The sequence below is a fragment of the Petromyzon marinus genome, chromosome 61 (assembly GCF_048934315.1).
Source record: "Petromyzon marinus isolate PM22_M1 ecotype Great Lakes invasive population chromosome 61, UKy_Petmar_22M1.pri1.0, whole genome shotgun sequence".
NCBI classification, from domain to species: domain Eukaryota; kingdom Metazoa; phylum Chordata; class Hyperoartia; order Petromyzontiformes; family Petromyzontidae; genus Petromyzon; species Petromyzon marinus.
The window spans coordinates 9,708,631-9,729,634 of record NC_133727.1 but is presented as its reverse complement, the minus strand read 5'-3'; the positions used below and the strand labels follow the sequence as shown (position 1 = coordinate 9,729,634).

Below are 21,004 nucleotides of genomic sequence, written 5' to 3'. Positions count from 1 at the left end.
TGTAACTGAATCGCTTATACGTGCACGTTTCTGTAACCGTTTTCGAGCGGTTATAAAACTGGTTGCTTACTGTCTTCTGCAGGTTACAACACCTGTTTTTTGCATAGTAGTTACCCATCCAACCATCACCCATGTGGCTAAACTATAAGCCAACGTTGGCCCAACGTTGGACACCAACTAGGAATCCTGCTGGGCTTCTGGGCAGTGATGGCGCACCCCAGTAATCGGGCCCTGGGGGCAGTGAGGGTTGATGAATCACGCACCTAAATGTTCTGAAACTCCCTTCCCGTGGGCATCGAGGATGTGCCATACCCTGGCTTGACAGAAGACTGTACAGCAAGTGGACTAATCTCCATTCGTTTCCATCTGTATGAGGATAGAGTGTTGCCCCCTCTCGAGCGAGTTTTGTCCGAGTGCTCTGGATTCCTTCAACTTGTATAAACACTCATTAATTGGCTGAAACCATCTTAAATGAAAACCGGTACGCTTGAGAGATAGTCTGCCAATTGCCTGATGATGATGGTTGGATTACTTGCAAAACATCCGTACCAAATTGTGAAATGTCTGTGGATTACTTTCCAGCATACCGGTGGTGCTGAAGAAGTAATAAATTGGTGCATTTGTTCATCACGTGGCAACTGCATTTATTTGCCTGTTTCGGGTAGAAGATGGCATATGACACAGTGCAAATTTACTCACGTGGCAATCTGTTCCATTTATTATGAATCAAAATACCTTAATGATGTAATTTACAATTAAACTTTCATTTAAAGTCATATCTATTTCTTGTGTATGCAGGCAGAGTGGGGCTGTCATTACCACGTTGGGCTACACAATTCGAATCTAAGAACTCGCCGTAAGCTCCTTGACCACACATTAATTTGTTGTTTCTCACCGTGCGATGCAGGTCACGACGTTTCGTAAGAATCCGTTCTTTTGGAACAGAACAACTTTCGTCAACAGCTCTGTGGTCGGCTTCCAGAGCCGCCCCACCAACAAGACACTTAGCCTGAACTCGGTGAAGGTCTCCATTGATCTAGCCACCTTGGGCAAGGATATCCTCAACCTCACGCATGTATGCAATGACTTTACGTCCACAAGCGTCCTCCGATTCTCGCTGGTGTCCCCAGGTGAGATGGTGTTCATCAGGATCTTCCTAAGCGTCAGCACTGCCGTTCATGTGTACATCAAGCTCGGCGCCGTCCCACAGATGGATCCCGTGAGCGATGATTTCCACTTCATGACCAATGCGTCCTCGACCTCGAATAACAGCAGCGGCCCGGAGACGACTAACAGCTCTGGGCACAGCTTCATCATGCAAGGGAGCGACACGAGAGTGGGCATCTACTACATGATCCTCAAATACGTGGGTAAGATCGTTAAACCCTCTATGTTGGGCAACTGGGTGGCAGTGCTGCAGAAACATTTGTGCTTCATTGCAATAAGGGCCCGGGTTTGATTCCCAACTCGGGTGTCTTTCTGCGTAGAGTTTGTAAGTTTTCCCTCTATTCTGCAGTGAATGAGCGAGTTTGAGTGTTTGAGTGTGAACATGTAAGTGATGGAGTTTGTATTTTCTCCCCCTTTTCTGCAGGGTGTCTTCAGGATTCTCCAGTTCCATAATAAAAAAAAAACACAAATAAATATAACTGGTTTTGGCCAAACATCCCAAAGTTAAAAACATACTTTCAAACTACTGAGTTGGAATTACACATCGCAACATCATCCCCTCCATGGGAACCACTGATGAAATTTCACTGTATTTCTTAAAATGCTAGTGTTTCATCATATTTATTTTTCAGATGGTGACTGTCAAGAAATGACTAAAGTGAGCATCCTTAGCTTAACATGCAAATTATGGAATCGTACAAAAGATGGATGGGATGCCGGATCTTTACAGGTGAGAAAGGCTATGGAGGGGGGGGGGGGGGGCAGCACCACTGCATAGTCGACCATAATCATGGTACAGGGCCTTTTTAACCCTGTTTCCAATGAAGGTTTAAGGCGTTAATGCATTAGTGCCATCTGTCCATCTGTTTGTAGAGAAACCGGAAGCATTAATCACAGAGTTATTACACCCTAAACAGAGCATAGGAACCGTTTACAAATATTCCAACATGCTTTGCTCTGACAGCTATGCTGCCAGCTTCCGTACCGCTCATTGAATACAAGACAAACACATGGTGACATTTGCATAAGGTTGCGCTCATTCCACACAAAGTGCTTCCCATAAATTAACCACAATACCTTGATGATCTTGTCAATGAACATAAACCATCCACAGACTCTGGTCATCCTCACAGCGGCTTTTGGCTAACCATCGAACAAAGATGGCCACCGCATCACGCGCTTTCATACGCGCTACTCGGCCGTCTGGAACGCTCTTCCTTCCGATATTTTGAAGCCACTGGAGCTATGCGCTTCTAAATCTTAATTATAAAATAATTTCTTTCGAACTCCTTTTTGTGTTTAGTTTGTTGTCCTTCCCCCACCTCCGATTAGCACAGTTGGCTATGAACGGTGTGAAAGATTTTGATTTAAAGCTTTCGTGACTGCAGTAATTCATATTCTTAGTTTTTTCGGTAAAGTCACGTTGAAGAGAAACAACAAAATAACAAAATATATATAAAACAATAAAAAATTCTCACGACGTTTCGACCATAACTCAAACGGTCATCATCAGGTGTGTCGGTTTGCATAAATTTATTTCGAAAACGGCATATTTATTTATTTATATATATAAAAAATGTAACGTTTGCGTCACGCGCAACGATTGGCAGTTTGCCCAGGACTAGTCCATCTATTTTTTGAAAAGAGGAGGGGGGAGACGAAATTTGTTTTTATGTATGCTGTCTGAAAGCCACTGTAAGCGTGAACAATCAATCAAGAACTGAAATGATTTATCAAATCTTTCCAATGATTGCTAAGATAGAATCCATCTTCTCGGTTGAAATTGTCTCTGTGCTTGTATATGTGGATAGCCTCATGAACGAATCTCTCATGGAAGCCAGATGGCTTACAAAGAACCTCCGTCTTGGAAAAGTCAATGGCATGTGAGCCTACTGAATTAGAACAATGATCTGCTACGGCCGAGGTGTTGGTCCTACCGTGTTTAAGGTCTGCTTTATGTTCACGAATGCGGTCCGAGATATGGCGTTTGGTTTCTCCAATGTAACTACTACCACAGAGGCAACTTAGTTTGTAGACACCAGGGTATTGTATGTCCGGAATCACATCTTTTACAGACGGAACCAGATCACGGATTTTATGTAATGTGTTGAAACGGACCTGGATCTTGTGTTTATTCAAGATTTTGGAGATCTTTTTTGTGATCCCAGCAATGTAGGGTAAAGTGATGGTTTTGAAAGGCTCCTCAAGAGGGTTCTTCTTCATGGTTTGAGTGATAGCTTTGCGGATTGTATAGTCGGAGTAACCATTAGCCCTAAGAGCTTGGTGTACGTGCTTGAGTTCACTGCTTATGTGTTCCTGGTCGGATATGCATTGGGCTCTATGATACAGAGTCTTGATGAGAGAATTCTTCTGTGATGGATGGTGGTGGGAATCCGGTTTCAGATAAGCATCCGTATGGGTAGCTTTCCTGTAGACAGAGTGGCTCATTGAACCATCAGGTCTCTTTTTAATTAGGACATCCAAAAAAGGTATCTTGCCATCTATTTCGACTTCCATGGTAAATCTGATGGCTGGGTGTATGGAATTGATGTGGTCGAAGAATTGGTCTAGAGCAGGCCGGCCATGTGGCCAGATGACAAAAGTGTCATCCACGTACCTCTTCCATAAGGTTGGGCACAGAGTGGATGTCCTAATTAAAAAGAGACCTGATGGTTCAATGAGCCACTCTGTCTACAGGAAAGCTACCCATACGGATGCTTATCTGAAACCGGATTCCCACCACCATCCATCACAGAAGAATTCTCTCATCAAGACTCTGTATCATAGAGCCCAATGCATATCCGACCAGGAACACATAAGCAGTGAACTCAAGCACGTACACCAAGCTCTTAGGGCTAATGGTTACTCCGACTATACAATCCGCAAAGCTATCACTCAAACCATGAAGAAGAACCCTCTTGAGGAGCCTTTCAAAACCATCACTTTACCCTACATTGCTGGGATCACAAAAAAGATCTCCAAAATCTTGAATAAACACAAGATCCAGGTCCGTTTCAACACATTACATAAAATCCGTGATCTGGTTCCGTCTGTAAAAGATGTGATTCCGGACATACAATACCCTGGTGTCTACAAACTAAGTTGCCTCTGTGGTAGTAGTTACATTGGAGAAACCAAACGCCATATCTCGGACCGCATTCGTGAACATAAAGCAGACCTTAAACACGGTAGGACCAACACCTCGGCCGTAGCAGATCATTGTTCTAATTCAGTAGGCTCACATGCCATTGACTTTTCCAAGACGGAGGTTCTTTGTAAGCCATCTGGCTTCCATGAGAGATTCGTTCATGAGGCTATCCACATATACAAGCACAGAGACAATTTCAACCGAGAAGATGGATTCTATCTTAGCAATCATTGGAAAGATTTGATAAATCATTTCAGTTCTTGATTGATTGTTCACGCTTACAGTGGCTTTCAGACAGCATACATAAAAACAAATTTCGTCTCCCCCCTCCTCTTTTCAAAAAATAGATGGACTAGTCCTGGGCAAACTGCCAATCGTTGCGCGTGACGCAAACGTTATATTTTTTATATATAAATAAATAAATGTGCCGTTTTCAAAATAAATTTATGCAAACCGACACACCTGATGATGACCGTTTGAGTTATGGTCGAAACGTCGTGAGAATTTTTTATTGTTTTATATATATTTTGTTATTTTGTTGTTTCTCTTCAACGTGACTTTACCGAAAAAACTAAGAATAGGTGTGAAAGATGTTCAACATACATAAAAAGTCCATGTCCCTCTTATTCCTGCAGCTCCTTCTCTGATTCCTTCCCCCTGCCCTCATCCCTGTATCCTCATCTGCAGACACCAATCCTTTTTTCTTCATACCTCGGGGTTAACCGCAGTCAACGAGGTTCAGAGATTGACGTCACTTTGTAGGAAATACAGAATGCCGATTGTTGTGGGGATCGTTATGGGGGACTCTGACACATATTACACCTCCATGACGGACGCATTCTCGCTGGGGTCGACACCAATGCCTTTTCTCACATTAGGTGCACCCGGAATCAACTCTGAGCCGGTGTCTGTGCTCGGCTCAGGGCAGAAACCCCGGGTTCCCTCCGACCATGCAGGGGCCTCTCTTCATCGGAGCCGCCATCTTCGTTCCTCCCAACGCCATCGACTTCAGCAGCGTGTTCACTAAGTTTGACCTAAAGAACAACGGCGCCGTCTTCGCGACTGTCGTCACCGTCCTCATAATTTACCTGATTCTGATGTTCATGCTGCTGCCCTATGATCGCAGGGATTGGAAAATGGTCAGTGATCATGAATGCCATTTTGCCCCTTCTTCTTTCATTACTATTGATAGGGGCCAGGTCGGCACATTGGTGATACTGATTCCTCACAGCAACCCAGGCCCAATCGAACCCAGGGCGCCATGGTGGTGAGATGTTAACTACCTTGCCGAGTATACAGGAGGTCATGGATTTGATTCCGACCCTGGCACCTATATACTATATACTTGCATGTTCTCCCCGTGGTCGTGAGTATTTTTTTCTGGGTCCTCCGTGGTTTCCATCCACATTTAGAAACATGTGTTTGAAGTATTTAGCTGCAATAAACTTCCAGATAAGCCACTTTGTTGAGCTATCATTTGTGGCCAGGTCACCTTTGAAAATAACTATATAGATAGTTGGCCTTACGTGGCAATATAAAATGGTTTAGTTTAGATTCCAAACTCCTTTCTATATGGAGTTTGTACATTCTGCCCCTGTTCTGCATGGGTTTCTTCCAGGTTTTCAGGTTTGCTCCTATAGCTAAAACAAGACGTAAATTTTTTTACTTAAAACTTTCGTGACTGCAGGAATTAATATTTTATGGTTCTTTCGGTAAAGTCATGTAGATATAAAAAATAACAAAATAATAAAAATGAAGTGGATAAAAAAATAATAAAAATATCACGACGTTTCGATCGCAACACAAGCGGTCGTCATCAGGAACAGGGGCCCCTGTTCCTGATGACGACCGCTTGTTTTATTGTTATTTTTTTAATATCTACGTGACTTTACCGAAAGAAGCATTGAATATTAAAAAATATATATGTACAATGTAACCGGTATTGGCCAGACATCGCGATACTGAAAAATTACCTGCAAATTACTCAACTGGGGATTACACATAGCAGCAACATCGCTCCCAACTGCAAAAATCTGGCAGGACCTTCATGAACCACTGTTTGAAATCATCTTCACGATCCATGGTTCAAATAGCCAATAGGTTTTCACTGCACATTTCGTTTTTTGTTTTTACTTTCCTCTGTCTTGTGCCAAGTAGTACACATCTTTTTGGCACCAATCTCTTATGTCGACAAGCCATTCTCTGTTAGGTCTTTCTTCTTTTTCTGGTTCCTTCCATTTTTCCAAACATACTTTTATTTTTCCTGTTTTATCCATCTTACATTTCTGTCCAAATAGTGTCAGTTTCCTTTTCCTCATTGCTTGCATCAGGTCTTCTTCTATGTGCAACCTTTTTATTCTATGTTGGTCGTTCTTTGTGTCCAGTTTAGGTGTAGTATCTTTCTGTAGCAATACATTTTGGATGCCAATATCTTATCTTGGTCTTTTTTCAATGTTATACAACATTGTACTGAACACACATGATCTTAAGATGTTCAGTTTGGTCTCATAGCTGATTTGCCTTTGCGATCCTCGCTCTTATGTCTTTCGTGCAGCCGTTGTTCCATGTCAGTCGACTTCCCAAGTATACAAATTCCTTCATATTCACAATCTTGCTGCTTTCTAGTATTACTTCTTCATTAATATCCTCCCTTCCAAATACCATCGTATTTGTCGTTTTCACATTAATCCTCAGTCCTACATCCTTTCCTGACTTATTTAGCTTGTGAACACTTTCCTGCAGTATTACGCAGCATTTTCCCATCAGATCTATGTTATCCACGAATCTCAGGTTATTTATTCTTTAACCTTGCACAGATATTCCTGTGCCATTGTCCTCAATGGCATCCATCATGGTTGAGAATAACTTATGTAAAGTATACTATGTTTCTTTAAATTATTCGAAATTATTCTCCACCTACCAAATACCCTGGTTTGGCTGGGACAGTCCCAGTGGTTTCAGAGATGCTGCCCCGGGTGTCCACCACACCCATCCCCCAAAGCTTTTCCATAATCAGGATGCTGTCCACAGTAAAAAAAAATACAGACTCGTCATATGGGCGAAACGTGGGAGTGGGGTGTAAGTTTGACACCTGAGGTACAAACAACCAAGACAGTGTGAGCATAATATTTCACGATACCCGAAGAGGGAAGAACGAGATGTAAATGCATTGTCTGGCTTTGATGGAGTAGGAATAATCAGCGTCGGGCACTGCCATTAGTGTTCAATGTAAACTTATCCATAGTAATCATTTTATTGTCGGTTATATTCCAATAATCGTATTAAAGGATTTTATAGGAATATAGGACACAACAAGGATAAGATAAGGCGAGGTGAATGTGGATGCCAAAATTATTCCAGGGACAGCTTTTGCGACAGTTCTGACTACAATTGAGCACTGCTAATAGCACCAGAACACGCTACTCCAAACCTTTAACACCAAGGCGAAGAAAACTATCTTAATGTAATGAGAGCGCCATCTAAGGAACGACGAGGGGTAATTGCTTAGTCACTGCTGGGTAACGAATATACAATCAGAAGGAAGGCTTCCACCTGGGCCATAGCTAACGGGCGGAGCTCGTGGGTATGTACGGGAACCATCGGGAAGGTTCCACGAGGGGCGTGGCTAGAGCAATATAAGTAGAGGCAGCGAGAGGACTCGGGGTCGGTGTGGGAAGCCTGGCGTTCGGACTGCATTATCGCCTACCTCTACGCGCCACTGGCCATGTGGCGGGCTCTGCCAGCGAAGCCTTCTCTCCATGCTCGCCGCCAGCCAGCGGCGAGCGTGGAGAGAGAGAGACGCCGCGACGGTGGAAGAGTGCGCGTCACGGAAGTAGAGAGTGAGAGGGAAGCCATCCGGAGAGAGAGAGTGAAGCTGTGCAGTCAAAAATAAATAAAAGACACCAGTCCAGAGTCGTCGTGGAAGTCGTTTATTACATTAGGATGATGAAGAGTGGTAATTGGAAGGACCACGAACCCCTTATGGGAGACCTTGATATCGATCATTATATAATTTGGCTGCAATGAAGCACCTTAACTAAAAGCTGAAGGTAAAAGAATGGGAATTTGAGACAATAGGGGCCCCCCTTCCTTCATAACCCTAAATAACTATGGAGCACCTGAGGGCATTATAAGAAATTCCGCCAGGGGAACCAGTGGAAAGGGTGAGGAGGTGGGGAAACAGGCCACATGACTCACCTCCAATACACCCTGAATAACAGCTGTTCCTAGGAGGGGAATGGGCTGATGTGGGCTTCAAGTTTTTCTTACTTTTTATTTCACTCAGTTTATACCCCCACTCCATTTGGGCAAGAATACATACCCATAGGGCGCAGCTCCTGGATTTGTAAACCCTACATGTATGTATGCCCTCTCATGATTTGCGGTTTTGGGTTCAATAGAAAAAAGCGCTAATACCACAATTCTATCACGTAAGCGTGCCTTGTTTGCCACGTGCATGTGACTGACTGGTGCCGTGCTTGCGTCCGTTGCAGTGGAAGCTGCTTCCATTGAAGGACAACCCGGAGGAGAGCTTGTACCATTATCTGATAACCGTGAAGACTGGAATGTTGACCGACGCTGGGACTAAAGCCAATATCTTCTTTATCATCCACTTTGAGGACAGCGACACGGGCATCCGGCAGCTCGAGAACAGCGAATGCAAGGTGCGGCCTCGCATTATCTTTGCGAGGAGCCTAATTGTTTTTTTGTTTAAATAACGTTGTGACGCCGCAAGCGTTGGCAGTGGTACAAGCACAAACAAGAAAATCAACTAAACGCGTTTGTAAACAACACTGTGGACTTAAAATTACATACATATTTTACGCTGCCCCAAAATTACGAAAAAATTATATTTAATTGGAATCGACCATTTGGCTCAGTGGTGGAGCAAGCAAGTTGCTTGCTGCAGTTTAAAACCTGGTTGGGTGATGACCTAGCCCATCATTGTCATCCCTCCAAGTCGAAAAAATAAGTACCTCTTTGTGGGGAAGTCAACAGTGGGTAAACAAATGTGGAATTTGCACCACTGGCCCAGGGATGTAAACAGGAGATGAGTGCCAATGCCTCAATGCCCATTTGAACCTGCTTTATCAGCAGAAATTACAAAAATGTTGCCCAACAGCGGTGAAACCGACCAATCACATTGTTTGCAACGGTATCCTGGCTTTGCGCATCGCCACTTCCATCCAGGAATTTGTCCAGGGCAGTGTGCGCTGCTTTGTGCTGTCCACCACGCGATACTACGGGCGGCCCATCCAGCTCAAGATTTGGTTGGACACGAGCGGCGATGACATTGGCAACAAGAGCTGGTTTCTCAGCGAAGTTGTACTGTGTGACACCATAACGGATGAGCAGTAAGAAAAATGCATTTACATTATAGGATTTTAAGATTTTGCCTTTGTAAAGGAAACTAAAGGGGATCCGTTATCGACTCTTGAATTTTGTCATTACCGCCAGTAAAACATAACGAGATAACCATTTTGAATTTGCCACTCTAAGTTCCCATTGGCTGATCGCTATTCCGGGAAGTCTGATTGGTTAGGCAGAACAGTCACCTGATGATCAATTATCTGTCGGCCAGTGATCATTTAATTGGCTGGGGAACTGGATTAGGTGGAAGTTTGATTTAAGATGGCTGAGAGAAGGTGCTAGATGGAGGGGTCGTGAGAGATGATATAAGGGATGGGGAGGAAACCCTGTGGTCCTTTGAATATCTCCCTAGGGGGAGACTGCTGATGGGGTCAGCTGCTGTGAATAAGTGTGGATAAAGCAGCAACCCTACTCACGTTTACTGGACTCTCTACACATTCATAGGGTGCTTAAATGCCTTTGAGTGATAGTATACATGCTGTACATACGTAGTATTTTAATTTCCTGTTTTGTTAGAAAATGTTTCATCTTATTAATATTCATCTTCTTTGGTTCTTTCGGTAAAGTCACGTAGAATGAGAATAAAATAATAAATTGATAAACTAAAATAACACAATAAAATTCTCACGACGTTTCGGCCAAAACACAAGCGGCCTTCATCAGGTGAAGGGACGACACTGTCTGGAGGACAGCGCTGTCCTACCAGACAGTCTCGTCCCTTCACCTGATGAAGGCCGCTTGTGTTGTGGCCGAAACGTCGTGAGAATTTTATTGTGTTATTTTATTTTATCAATTTATTATTTTATTCTCATTCTACGTGACTTTACCGAAAGAACCAAAGAAGATGAATCGTTGCAGTCACTAAAGCTTTAAATCGAAACTTATTAATATTACTACATAGTGCAAAGTAATGTTTTGTTGCCTCGGTGGTAGTAACCCCGATGTGTGTATTTCTTTATATATATTTGAAAAAGGGTTGGTCATGTGTGCCGGCTTCATCCAAGTTTGCTACATTTTATAAATTACACTGCCAATTGTTTCATTAATGAGGGAAAAATCACATAGCAGCATCACTCCTTACTGGCAGAAGAATGGTCACTTGCTCCCAGTGCTGCTTGTACCTTGTGCCTCACAGGGACCAATGTTAGACTACCACAGCACATTGGATTGGTTGAGATTAGATGTGATGCTCAGCTATACATGCAAATCCTGACATCCTTATAGGCTCACAGGTAGAATATTGTAATAAGGAGCGCTGCCTGCCACCAGGTTCTACTTCGTGTGCAACAATTGGCTGGCGGTAGATCAGGGGGACGGGCGCGTGTGCAGGGACATCACGGTGAGCGACCACCAGGCCGTGTTCGACTCCAAGAGGCTGCTCGCCTCCACTGTGAAGAGCAACTATGCCGAGGGCCACATGTGGTGAGCGAGATGCGCATCTGGTCAGGATGCCACCACTCGACAGAAATCCCCAACGTTACCCTAATCTCGCGTGAAGTTGTTCCTAAGTTTAACGTACACGTATACGTGTGTGTGGTTGGGCCTGTTTCACCCACAGGAGCTCCATTTTCTTCCGTCCGTCCAAGAGCAACTTCTCGCGATTGGAGCGGCTGTCAAGCTGTGTGTCGCTGCTTTTCCTCATGATGCTCGTCAATGGCATGTGGTTTGAGACGGACACAGGCGGCGCCAGCGCCCCGCACATCGGGCCCTTCACGTACGGCGAGCTCTTTGTCATGATCGCGAGTGCACTCATGGAGGTCCCTATCAGCATCATTATTGTCCAGATCTTCCGCCGCACGGGCCACAAGCCCTGGAAGAAGGCAGACGGAGGAGGAGGGGGCTGCACGTCGCAGCAGTTCCCGCATTGGACCTTGTACATCGCCTGGACGCTGGTGATTCTGGTGATCGGAACGAGCGGCTTCTTCACCATCCTCTACAGCATGGAGTGGGGCCCCGAGAAGGCCAACCGTTGGCTCGTGTGCTTCATCACCTCTTTTTGCATGTCCGTCATCCTCATTCAGCCCATCAAGGTGGTTACAAATTCCTGCAACATCAAGATAGGTTCATCAATTACATGTACCCCGACACATCCATACATGTACCCAAGCACAAAAAAATACTTTCCACTTGTTTACTTTGACACGTACATACAGAGATTATCTGAGTAACACTGGCGGGCAGGTTTTTTGCAGTTGTGCTGCTTAGCTCTCCAGAGTGTTTTCGGGTCGTACCACGAGTCATTCGGCTCAGTGTCCTGACATTTCGCTCCACGTTTTGGGAGTTTCTGAATTCAGATGAATTGAACTTGCTTAACAAGATATGATTATAACGTGGTGCCAATGTCAAATCCCATATCCTAAATTGAAGTCGATCACGTGCGAGTAAGAGTGTTGCCTTGTATAAAAGAGGCTGTGTTCGTAACTTTAGAATTTCTTCCTATTTGTTCACATTTTAGATTCTGGGCCTTTCGGTCGTGGGCATGGTGATGGCAAAAAGGAAGAGAGACATGGACGATCAGCACACCCGGTTATACCGTAGAGATGAAAAGTGCCCAAAAAAGGCATCAGAAGGAAAAAGAGGTTCTTAAAAATATATTGTAAATTATATGCCCACAGACACACTGTCCATAGCCATAGTACGATTGTAAACACTAACTATGATGTATGCAACCACTTTGACCATCATTATTATGATTACACTTGGATACCTGGAAAAGAATGACTGAGTCTTATTCCTCTTTCCACTTCAGGGGATGATTCTGCTGCTGTGGAATCCCAATTGAGTAATTTGCAGATAGTTTTTCAGCCATTTATATTATGTTGTGTGTAACTATTCGAGGAGTCTGGAGAACCCAGGAAACCCATGCAGAACACGGGACAAATGCACAATCTCCACACGGAAAGGCATTCGAGTTGGGAATTGAACCCATATACTTCTATCTGTGAAGTACGAGTGTTACCCTTATGGAAACCTCCCCTAGCTATTGCCGTCTCATGGTTGAGCGTCAGGGTGGTGCAGTGTTAATACTTGCCTCAGCAATTGGGATATCTTGTAGAACCCCCCCCCCCCCCAAAAGTAAAAGCTTAGCAGGGCCCTCCTACAAAAAATAGTCTGGATACATAGTGAGGCTTTCCTGAGTAAAAATAAGTGGAATGATTAAATAATAGTTATGTTAACCTTAATGCGAAGTTGTTGCGGTTGCCGATTGTTTTATTTTGCCAGAGCCAGAGGACAGTTATGTGGAGCTGCCTGAGCTGGACTACGTGGAGCCCCCCCCACAGGCCGAGAGCCTGGCGAGGCTCGCAGAGACGTCGCGCCAGGAGAGGGAGGCCTCAGCGATTCTCAGCAGCGCCATGCTGCATGCCGTGTTCACGCTTACGCTGCTGCTCATCATGTACACTCGAGTCGACGGCCATGCCTTCCACATGCACCGCCAGATGAAGAGGATCTTCACTGAAAACTCATTTGACAAGGCAAGGAGGGCACCCGTTCCCTGTATTTTCTCTCACGAGCCCCATTTGTTGTTTATACAATCTGGGAGGAGCGGATTTGCGGTGGTTAGTAAACCACAATATGAATCCGACGAGATCAGTTCGATTCCCCACCACGGCTAACATCAGTGGCGAGTGGTGAAATTGAACCAGTATTGGACCACCCTTGTTCCCCGCCCCCCTTTACAAACACATTATTAGCATCAGGCCACGTGGAGCTGCAGGTGTGTGGAGTGGGAGGAGGGAAATGTGTGGAGTAGCATTCAGAGTATGGAGTGAGGAAGGGAATGTGAAGAGCAAGTGGGAGGTGCATGGAAAGATGGGACATTCGTGAAGTGAGCAAAGGGAGATGTGTGGAATAACAGTTGAATATGTGTGGCATAAGATGAGGAAGATATATGCAGTGACAAATTGGACTTGTGGGGCATGAGAGGTGGGCGATGCACAAATAAACAGGAGATGCATGCAATTACACATCCAGGATATTGTAACAAATGCTAAAGTAAATAACGAGGTTCCATGGAAATTGGTATTTTTGATTCCCAGATGAGGCATAATACAATTTTAGTCAATGTAGAATATAGAGGTGATTTAACATTTTAGAAGTCAGAGCATGGACACCTTAAATGAGCAGGATTTAAATGGAGTGGTTGAGCAATGTGTAGTGAGTCCAACTGAGTCGCAGACGTTATCTTGGGAGCAACACTATTTATTACACATTAACACACAACACAACACGATCTACACTCGGGTCTCGAATGCCCATCTAACCACGCTACGGCAGAATTAGACAACGGTTCGCTATCCCGGTCCGCACCACAAACGGGCTCCCGGACCGTGTGGCTAGAGTCTTCTTCTCCCCGACGTGGATCTTCGTAACACCAGCACATGAAGAACCTCAAGCTCCTCACGGGGCCCTCGTTATATGCCCCCGGGCTGGGGCTGGCTCCGCCCTACGCCCTGCCCACCTTCCAGGTCTTTCGAGCTTGTTCTCGAAGGTTCCTGAGAGCTCCTTTGGACCACGTGACTGCCCCACAGCCCCCGTCCACCGGTGGCCCCCCTCCAATATCGTCCGGTCATGTGACAGCAGGTCAACCACGTATCATGCCCCAAGGTAACCCTCGCTGGCTGACGATCCCTCTTGCTCCTTCACCGGGAGCCCGCACTGCACGCTGCTCACGGTGCCTCCGCGCCAACCAGCACTCACCCAAGCCCCGCTAGGGCTGATAATACATCCCGTAACCCGGGCTGCCCGTAATGACAACACATTACCGGCTGTGGCTTCGCAAGCCCCAAGCACCATACAGTGACAAGCACAGTCACTATATTACTCCCCCCTTCATAGCTTCCAGCCGTCCCGGCTGCCAACTCCCCCCAAAGTAAGCAACCGACGTATAAATTTCGATTTAAAGCTTTCGTGACTGCAATGATTCATCTTCTTTGGTTCTTTCGGTAAAGTCACGTAGAATGAGAATAAAATAATAAATTGATAAAATAAAATAACACAATAATATTCTCACGACGTTTCGGCCACAACACAAGCGGCCTTCATCAGGTGAAGGGACGAGACTGTCTGGTAGGACAGCGCTGGAGGCCTTAAAGGCCGTGATCTGAACGTGGCTCTTTCACTCCAGCGCTGTCCTACCAGACAGTCTCGTCCCTTCACCTGATGAAGGCCGCTTGTGTTGTGGCTGAAACGTCGTGAGAATATTATTGTGTTATTTTATTTTATCAATTTATTATTTTATTCTCATTCTACGTGACTTTACCGAAAGAACCAAAGAAGATGAACCGACGTATAATTAACAGAACATAACAACAAGTGTGCTCCAACAACAAAATTAATAAATTACCCAAACCAACTGTACAATATATACACAGAGAAAAAAAACGAACGGTCGAACCAACAATCACGGCGCACAAGATCCCCACGATCAACATATAACAACTTCAGTGAGCTCGATGGTGAGCAGGATCAGCCAAATACTCGCAACGACTCACGCGAGTGCGACAGCCCATGACGGTGTGAGAGTGTGCAATGCGCGGGGATCACGCAAATCGAGTCTTTGAACGAGTCCATGACGCCGGTCCTCCAGACACGTTGGGCTCGACCGCCGTGGGTGGGCCAGGGGAAGTAACAAATCGACCCGACGAAACCGGCTCCTCACGAAAAGCAGTAGGCCGGGTCGTCAGGTCCTCAGCGTTCCGAGCACGCGAGGCCGACACGAGCGGCCGCGTGTGAGGCATCAGTCGCGAGGTGCCTGGGAGCGGAACAGAAACACTCTCCTGAGGACCTGCATTGGCAGATGCACACCCCAGCTCGTCGGGCACACCCGACACTCGGCCCCTTTGATATGGAGATGAAACAAACTCGCACGGCATGATGAATGGTTTTAGGCAAAAGGGGTGCATAAACCAGCTCCGCTTACAAAATTGAACCTGGACACACTGCGGCCGCACAACCCGAACCACATCAACCGGCCCTCTCCAAGGTTGCAGCAATGTAGGTGATGTGCCCACTGGCTCCTGCGGACAATGCAACCGGGCCCTGTCACCCGGTGACCAATCGCACAGGGAAACATTGGCACCTTGGAGCCGCTCGTTGGCCAGCTGCCTGGCCCGAGAGTTAACACTGGCGGCTTCCCGCGCCTCGGAAAGTTTCCCCATCGTGAACAGAATTGTGTCAAACATTTTGGACACCGTCAGGGCGGGCGCGGCCGGTAACTGGACATCGATGGGAGGATCATACTCTCTCCAATACATCAAAATGAAGGGAGAGTAACCTGTGGATTTGTGAAGGGTCATCCTTTAAGCGCAGGGATATGCAAATCCCAATCGACCTGTGACTCGCTGACCAAGTGACTCAACATGGAGTTCAGAGTCCAATGTAGGCGTTCGACTATGCCATCCGTTTGCGAGTGGTACGGCGACGTGCGTACCTGTTTTGTTCCCAGCAGGTCGCAAACCTCACGCAGCAGCTTGGAGGAAAATGTTTTGCCCTGATCTGTCAAGATGCGCTCAGGAGCCCCCTTATCCAGAACATAGCCATTAAGGAACACCTCAGTCATAGCCACAGCCAAATTATTTGGGAACGGCCAAGCCATAGGCCAGCGTGATAAATACTCAACGCCCATGAGTAAGTATTTGTTGCCATGCGCAGAAGCGGAAAATGGCCCGAAGATATAGAGGGCAACAATTTCATTTACCCGTGACACCTGGATGCATTTCAGCGGAGGACAACAGGATCTCGCCGGCGGTTTCCGCCGGGAATATTGCACGCAGCCTTTCAGCAGATCGTCAACATTGGAGGCCATGGCCGGCCAATAAAAATCCAATTTAAGCGCGGCCGGCGTTTTCTGCACTCCGAGGTGCAACAGCCGTTTATGCACAGCCCACATGACCTAGCCCCACAGGGCGGTAGGGACAACAATAGCATAATGGCACAATCCTCCATCCCAATACATGAGCAATCCTCCCTGCAGCACAAACGAGTTAACATCCCGTGGAGCCGTACCATCGGCGGTCTCCCTGACACGCCGGCACAACTTAAGGAGGGACATATCCTCTGCCTGCCGGCATCCCCATACCTCATAGTCCAGACCCAAAATTGCATCCCGCGCAATGGGGACGTCGCCCATCCCCCCCATCGCCTTCATGGCAGACGCAACCAGAGGGGAGGGAGAGGTCGAGCCGTTCGGTCGACAACGACCCGAATAAGAAAAACACGCACACTCTCCAGGCTTGGCAATAGTGATAGGGCATCGGCGTTCGTATGGCGAGAACCCTTACGATACGGGACATTGAATGAAAAATCCTGCAGGATTTCGAGCCAGCGTGACAATTGACCGCAGGGCTGATCCACACGCAGCGCGTATTGGAGCGCTGAATGATCAGAGCGCACTTCGAAGTGTCGCCCGTACAAGTATGGCCGATATTGCTGCACAAAAACTACAATGGCCAACAGTTCCCGGCATGTAACGCAGTAACGCTGCTGCGCCGGAGACAGCATCCTGCTGCCATATGCAACCACGTGCTCCACGCCGTTTATGACTTGGGATAACACGGCACCAATGCCAGTATTACTGGCGTCCGTGTCCAAAATGAATGGCAACGAAAAGTCGGGATAACGCAGGGGAGGGGCGTTAACAAACCCATCACGAATAGAGTGGAACACAGCCTCCTCCACCTCCCCCCAATGACACTTTTGGCCCTTTGCTGTCAGGGTGTGGAGAGCTTTAGCAATGGACGCGAACCCCACAACATATCGGCGATAATAAGAGACGTAGCCAATAATATTGCGCACCTCGCTGGCCGAGGAAGGAGTCGGCCACGTCTGAACGCAAGCAATTTTCTCGGGGTCTGTCGCGTTACATGATTCACTATGTGGCCCAAGTATCGAACAGATTTTTGGAGCAGATTACATTTTTAAGGCTTGACTTTCAATTCAGCTGCATGCATCTTAATGAAAACAGCACGCAGGCGATCCAAATGCTCATCAACGATTACATCTCTCAAGTAGATTATGCGCGAATCCCACTGGAGGCCCGCCAAAACCAATTCCATCAGCCTCTCAAAAGTGGCCGGCGCGGAATGGAGCCCCATCGGAAGCCGGTTAAACTTGAACAACCCTTGCAGTGTCCAAAAAGCCGTCTTGGGCTTTAAGGCCTTGTCAAGCAGCAACTGCCAAAAACCCGACAATAGGTCCAGGGTTGAAAAGCACGCGCCTGCCAGAGCATCCAACAAATCGTCCATGCGAGGCAGGGGGTAGAGGCATCCGCGACCAAAACTTTGTTAAGTTTCCGGAAATCGACACAGAACTGCAGACTGCCATCATGCTTCTTAACAAGGATAATTGGAGCACCCCATGGACTGGTGGATGGCAAAATGATATCCGCGGCCAACATTTCTTCTACCACCACGCGAACATATTCCTTTTCGGCTGGACTCAGGCGGTAAGGATTCGGCCGAATGGGGGCGGCATTTCCCATGTCAATATGGTGGCTCAACAGAAACGTCCAACCTATATCAAATTTAGATTGACTAAAAATGTCAGAAAACTCCCGTAGGAGCACTCTCAGCTTGCCCATTTGCCTCACGGACAAATCGTCGCATTCCGAGCACAGTTTATCCATCCATGCCTCATCAACAACCGGAGGTACATGAGACCGAATGCAGACCCCAACATTACCCACGATATCCGCTTTCGGACACGCCAGAGATGCGTGAGCGATCACGGAACCCTCCTGAATAACCGTAGTGTCGGACCCGGCATTAAGGACTTGCTAAACAGTGACTAGTCCCGGGAGACCAGCATCTGCGCCGCAACGAGCGACATCCCCCAACTAAGCTTATTCGAGGGGTCCAGTACAATACCGTCCCCCACAATGCGCGCATCAGGCAGTTTACGCAATCGAAGAGGCACCAGCATTTGCATGCCAGGCGGAATCCGAACCATGCAGCACGTAAGTGCCTGTACCATAGCGTTAGCAGAATATATGCAAGTCGAGTATGAAAGAAAAGCCAAACGCCATCCGGACGGCAATTCCAAACAGCCCTGGTCGATACGAATTTTCAGGGACATCTTGCCGAGAAAATCAGTCCCTAGCAAGCACGGGACAGCCAGGGCCGTGAAAACCAATTCATGGCCCGACAATTGGACATCGGAAATGCGCAACGTAATAGAGATTCGACCAATTATCCCCAACGATCCGCAATTAGCGGCGAAACATGGAGCATCTACTCCAGAACCTGATACCGAGGGGGCAAAATGTTGTACATTAGCTCGGAGATAATGGTTTTAGACGCGCCGGTATCCACAAGCATGCGCACCTCAACCCCCTCAACGAACCCAAGCACTGCCGACGACCCCACAGTCGCCGCAACCACGCGACCCGCCAGCTCTGACCACTGATCTGGTCGGAGCAGCCATGCGTCGCGAACAGGCCCCGACTCCCCCTGAACCTGCGCGCAACCTCGCCGCAAATCGGACCCCCCAGATGAGTGAAGTGAACCCCGGGGCCGAGTGTGAGGTGCGCCATGACTTGCCTTAGGGGGTAGGGAGTCGTAGGAAGGCGGACGTCCCAGGGCCTGCCGTCGAGGAACGCGACAGCCCGACTGGACGTGCCCCGGCAGGCCGCAGTTGTAGCAGGTGACCCGTCTGTCGCTGGATCGGGACGAAGCAGACCTCGCCCGCCGCCGGTTCTCCCACCACCGATCTCCATCACCCCGACGATCAGCGCTCCACTGATGCAGTGAGCACGCGGACACAAGCTCTCCGTCCATGTGGCCCTCGGGCTCCGCAGGAGACGTGTAGCACGCTACCAACACCCTGTCACACTGCAGGGTCTGCTGCGCCTGTATAAACCTCTCGATCTTGAGCGAAGACACCTCCCCATCCTCGGCGGGAAGCACAGTACGGAGATCCTTGGCAAGCTCCTACATTTTCTTGAGGACCAAGGCGTCAAGGCCATCGTGATCCATTCACGGGAACGCGGCCTTTGCCAGCGCTAAAAGCGCACTCCTGTAGGCGAGGGCCGACTCACCATCCCCTCTGTCTCATGGCGAACTTTTGACGGGTGTTCAGCAGAGGCTCGAAAGTAGCGGCCATCTGGTCAAACGCCTGCGTGAAGGTGGATCTCTCGGACAGCGGGATGGCGAGGAACGCCCGCTACAGCATCATTGTCAAGAGTGGCGGGGAGCGCCTTCAGCGCGTCCGCCTGTGACACCCCGCCACGTTGGCATTAGTGAAAAATCACCACTTAAATGCTACCCAATCGCTGCTGGTGGCAACAAATTCTTTAGTGAAGGGCAGCCGACAGTGGAGCGACTGGACGTCGAATGACGAGGACGTCCCCCGCTTACAGCTTGGAGGGCTCTGCGCTTCCCGCTGGTGGAAAAATGGCACCCGCGAGCAATGGCATTCCCGCCCTTTGTGAAATGGAGGCTCAGTCGCCCCCTCTGGACGGCTCTGCCGCCCCCTCCTTCGGCATCGAGGGTAGGGACTACATCTCGACGAGGATGGAGGATGCCGCTTGGAGGAGGTTAGCGAGAAGGCCATGCGCGTCTTTGACGAGCTCTTCCACTGAAGGCGAGGAGCCCCGCGCCCCAAATGTGCCATGCTCTGCGAGCAGCGTCTCCGCTCTGTCCACGGCGGCCATGGACGGAATCAACTCCTCGTCGTCTTCGTCGTCCGACGCACGTACATGAACTCTGCGACGTGTAGACATAACTCGTTTACCTCTAGCTACAGCTTAGCAAGTTGGCCACTTCCAACACCAGTTGTAGTGAGTCCAACTGAGTCGCAGACGTTATCTTGGGAGCAATACTATTTATTACACATTAACACAACACAACACGATCTTCACTCGGGTATTGAATGCCCATCTAACCACGCTATGGCAGAACTAGACAAGGTTTGCTATCCCGTTCTGGACCACAAACAGGGTCCCGGACCACGTGGCTAGAGGCTTCTTCTCCCCGACATGGATCTTCGTAACACCAGCACATGAAGAACCTCGAGCTCCTCACGGGGCCCTCGTTATATGCCCCCAGGCTGGGGCTAGCTCCGCCCTACGCCCCGCCTACCTTCCAGGTCTCTCGAGCTCCTTCTCGAAGGTTTCCGAGAGCTCCTTTGGACCACGTGACCGCCCCACAGCTCCCGTTCACCAGTGGCCCCCCTCCAATATCATCCGGTCACGTGACAACAGGTCAACCAGCGTATCATGCCCCAAGGTAACCCTGGCTGGCTGACGCTCCCTCTCGCTCCCTCACCGGGAGCCCGCACTGCATGCTGCTCACGGTGCCTCTGCGCTAACCAGCACTCGCCCAA

The 21,004-nt window shown here is 47.9% G+C and overlaps 1 protein-coding gene and 2 long non-coding RNA genes across 3 annotated transcripts in view; 2 read left to right on the top strand and 1 right to left on the bottom strand.

Moving 5' to 3' along the window:
- Positions 1–905: 905 nt before the first annotated feature.
- LOC142906087 (uncharacterized) lies at positions 906–5,761 on the top strand. The gene is made up of 3 exons (XR_012930054.1): positions 906–1,370; positions 1,800–1,897; positions 5,194–5,761. It is a non-coding gene; the product is annotated as an uncharacterized LOC142906087 (long non-coding RNA).
- A 2,951-nt stretch (positions 5,762–8,712) lies between these two features.
- LOC142906084 (polycystin-1-like protein 2) lies at positions 8,713–14,757 on the top strand. Its single transcript, XM_076053531.1, has 6 exons — positions 8,713–8,979; positions 9,506–9,669; positions 10,955–11,107; positions 11,244–11,715; positions 12,141–12,264; positions 12,908–14,757. The coding sequence occupies exons 1-6, from the start codon at positions 8,881–8,883 to the stop codon at positions 13,297–13,299; spliced, it is 1,404 nt and encodes a 467-aa protein (XP_075909646.1). The 5' UTR covers positions 8,713–8,880; the 3' UTR covers positions 13,300–14,757.
- LOC142906086 (uncharacterized) overlaps positions 11,648–21,004 on the bottom strand; it is a 31,023-nt gene continuing 21,666 nt past the window's right edge. Inside the window, exon 4 of the long non-coding RNA XR_012930053.1 lies at positions 11,648–11,729. This is a non-coding gene — a long non-coding RNA (uncharacterized LOC142906086). The remainder of the gene's footprint in view (positions 11,730–21,004) is intronic.

Excerpts from the sequence above, each read along its gene's own strand:
- LOC142906084 (XM_076053531.1), top strand. The coding sequence starts at position 8,881 with ATGTTGACCGACGCTGGGACTAAAGCCAATATCTTCTTTATCATCCAC. Across the intron at positions 11,716-12,140 it reads TCCTCATTCAGCCCATCAAG|ATTCTGGGCCTTTCGGTCGT; the intron begins GTGGTTACAAAT and ends TTCACATTTTAG. Across the intron at positions 12,265-12,907 it reads GGCATCAGAAGGAAAAAGAG|AGCCAGAGGACAGTTATGTG; the intron begins GTTCTTAAAAAT and ends TTATTTTGCCAG.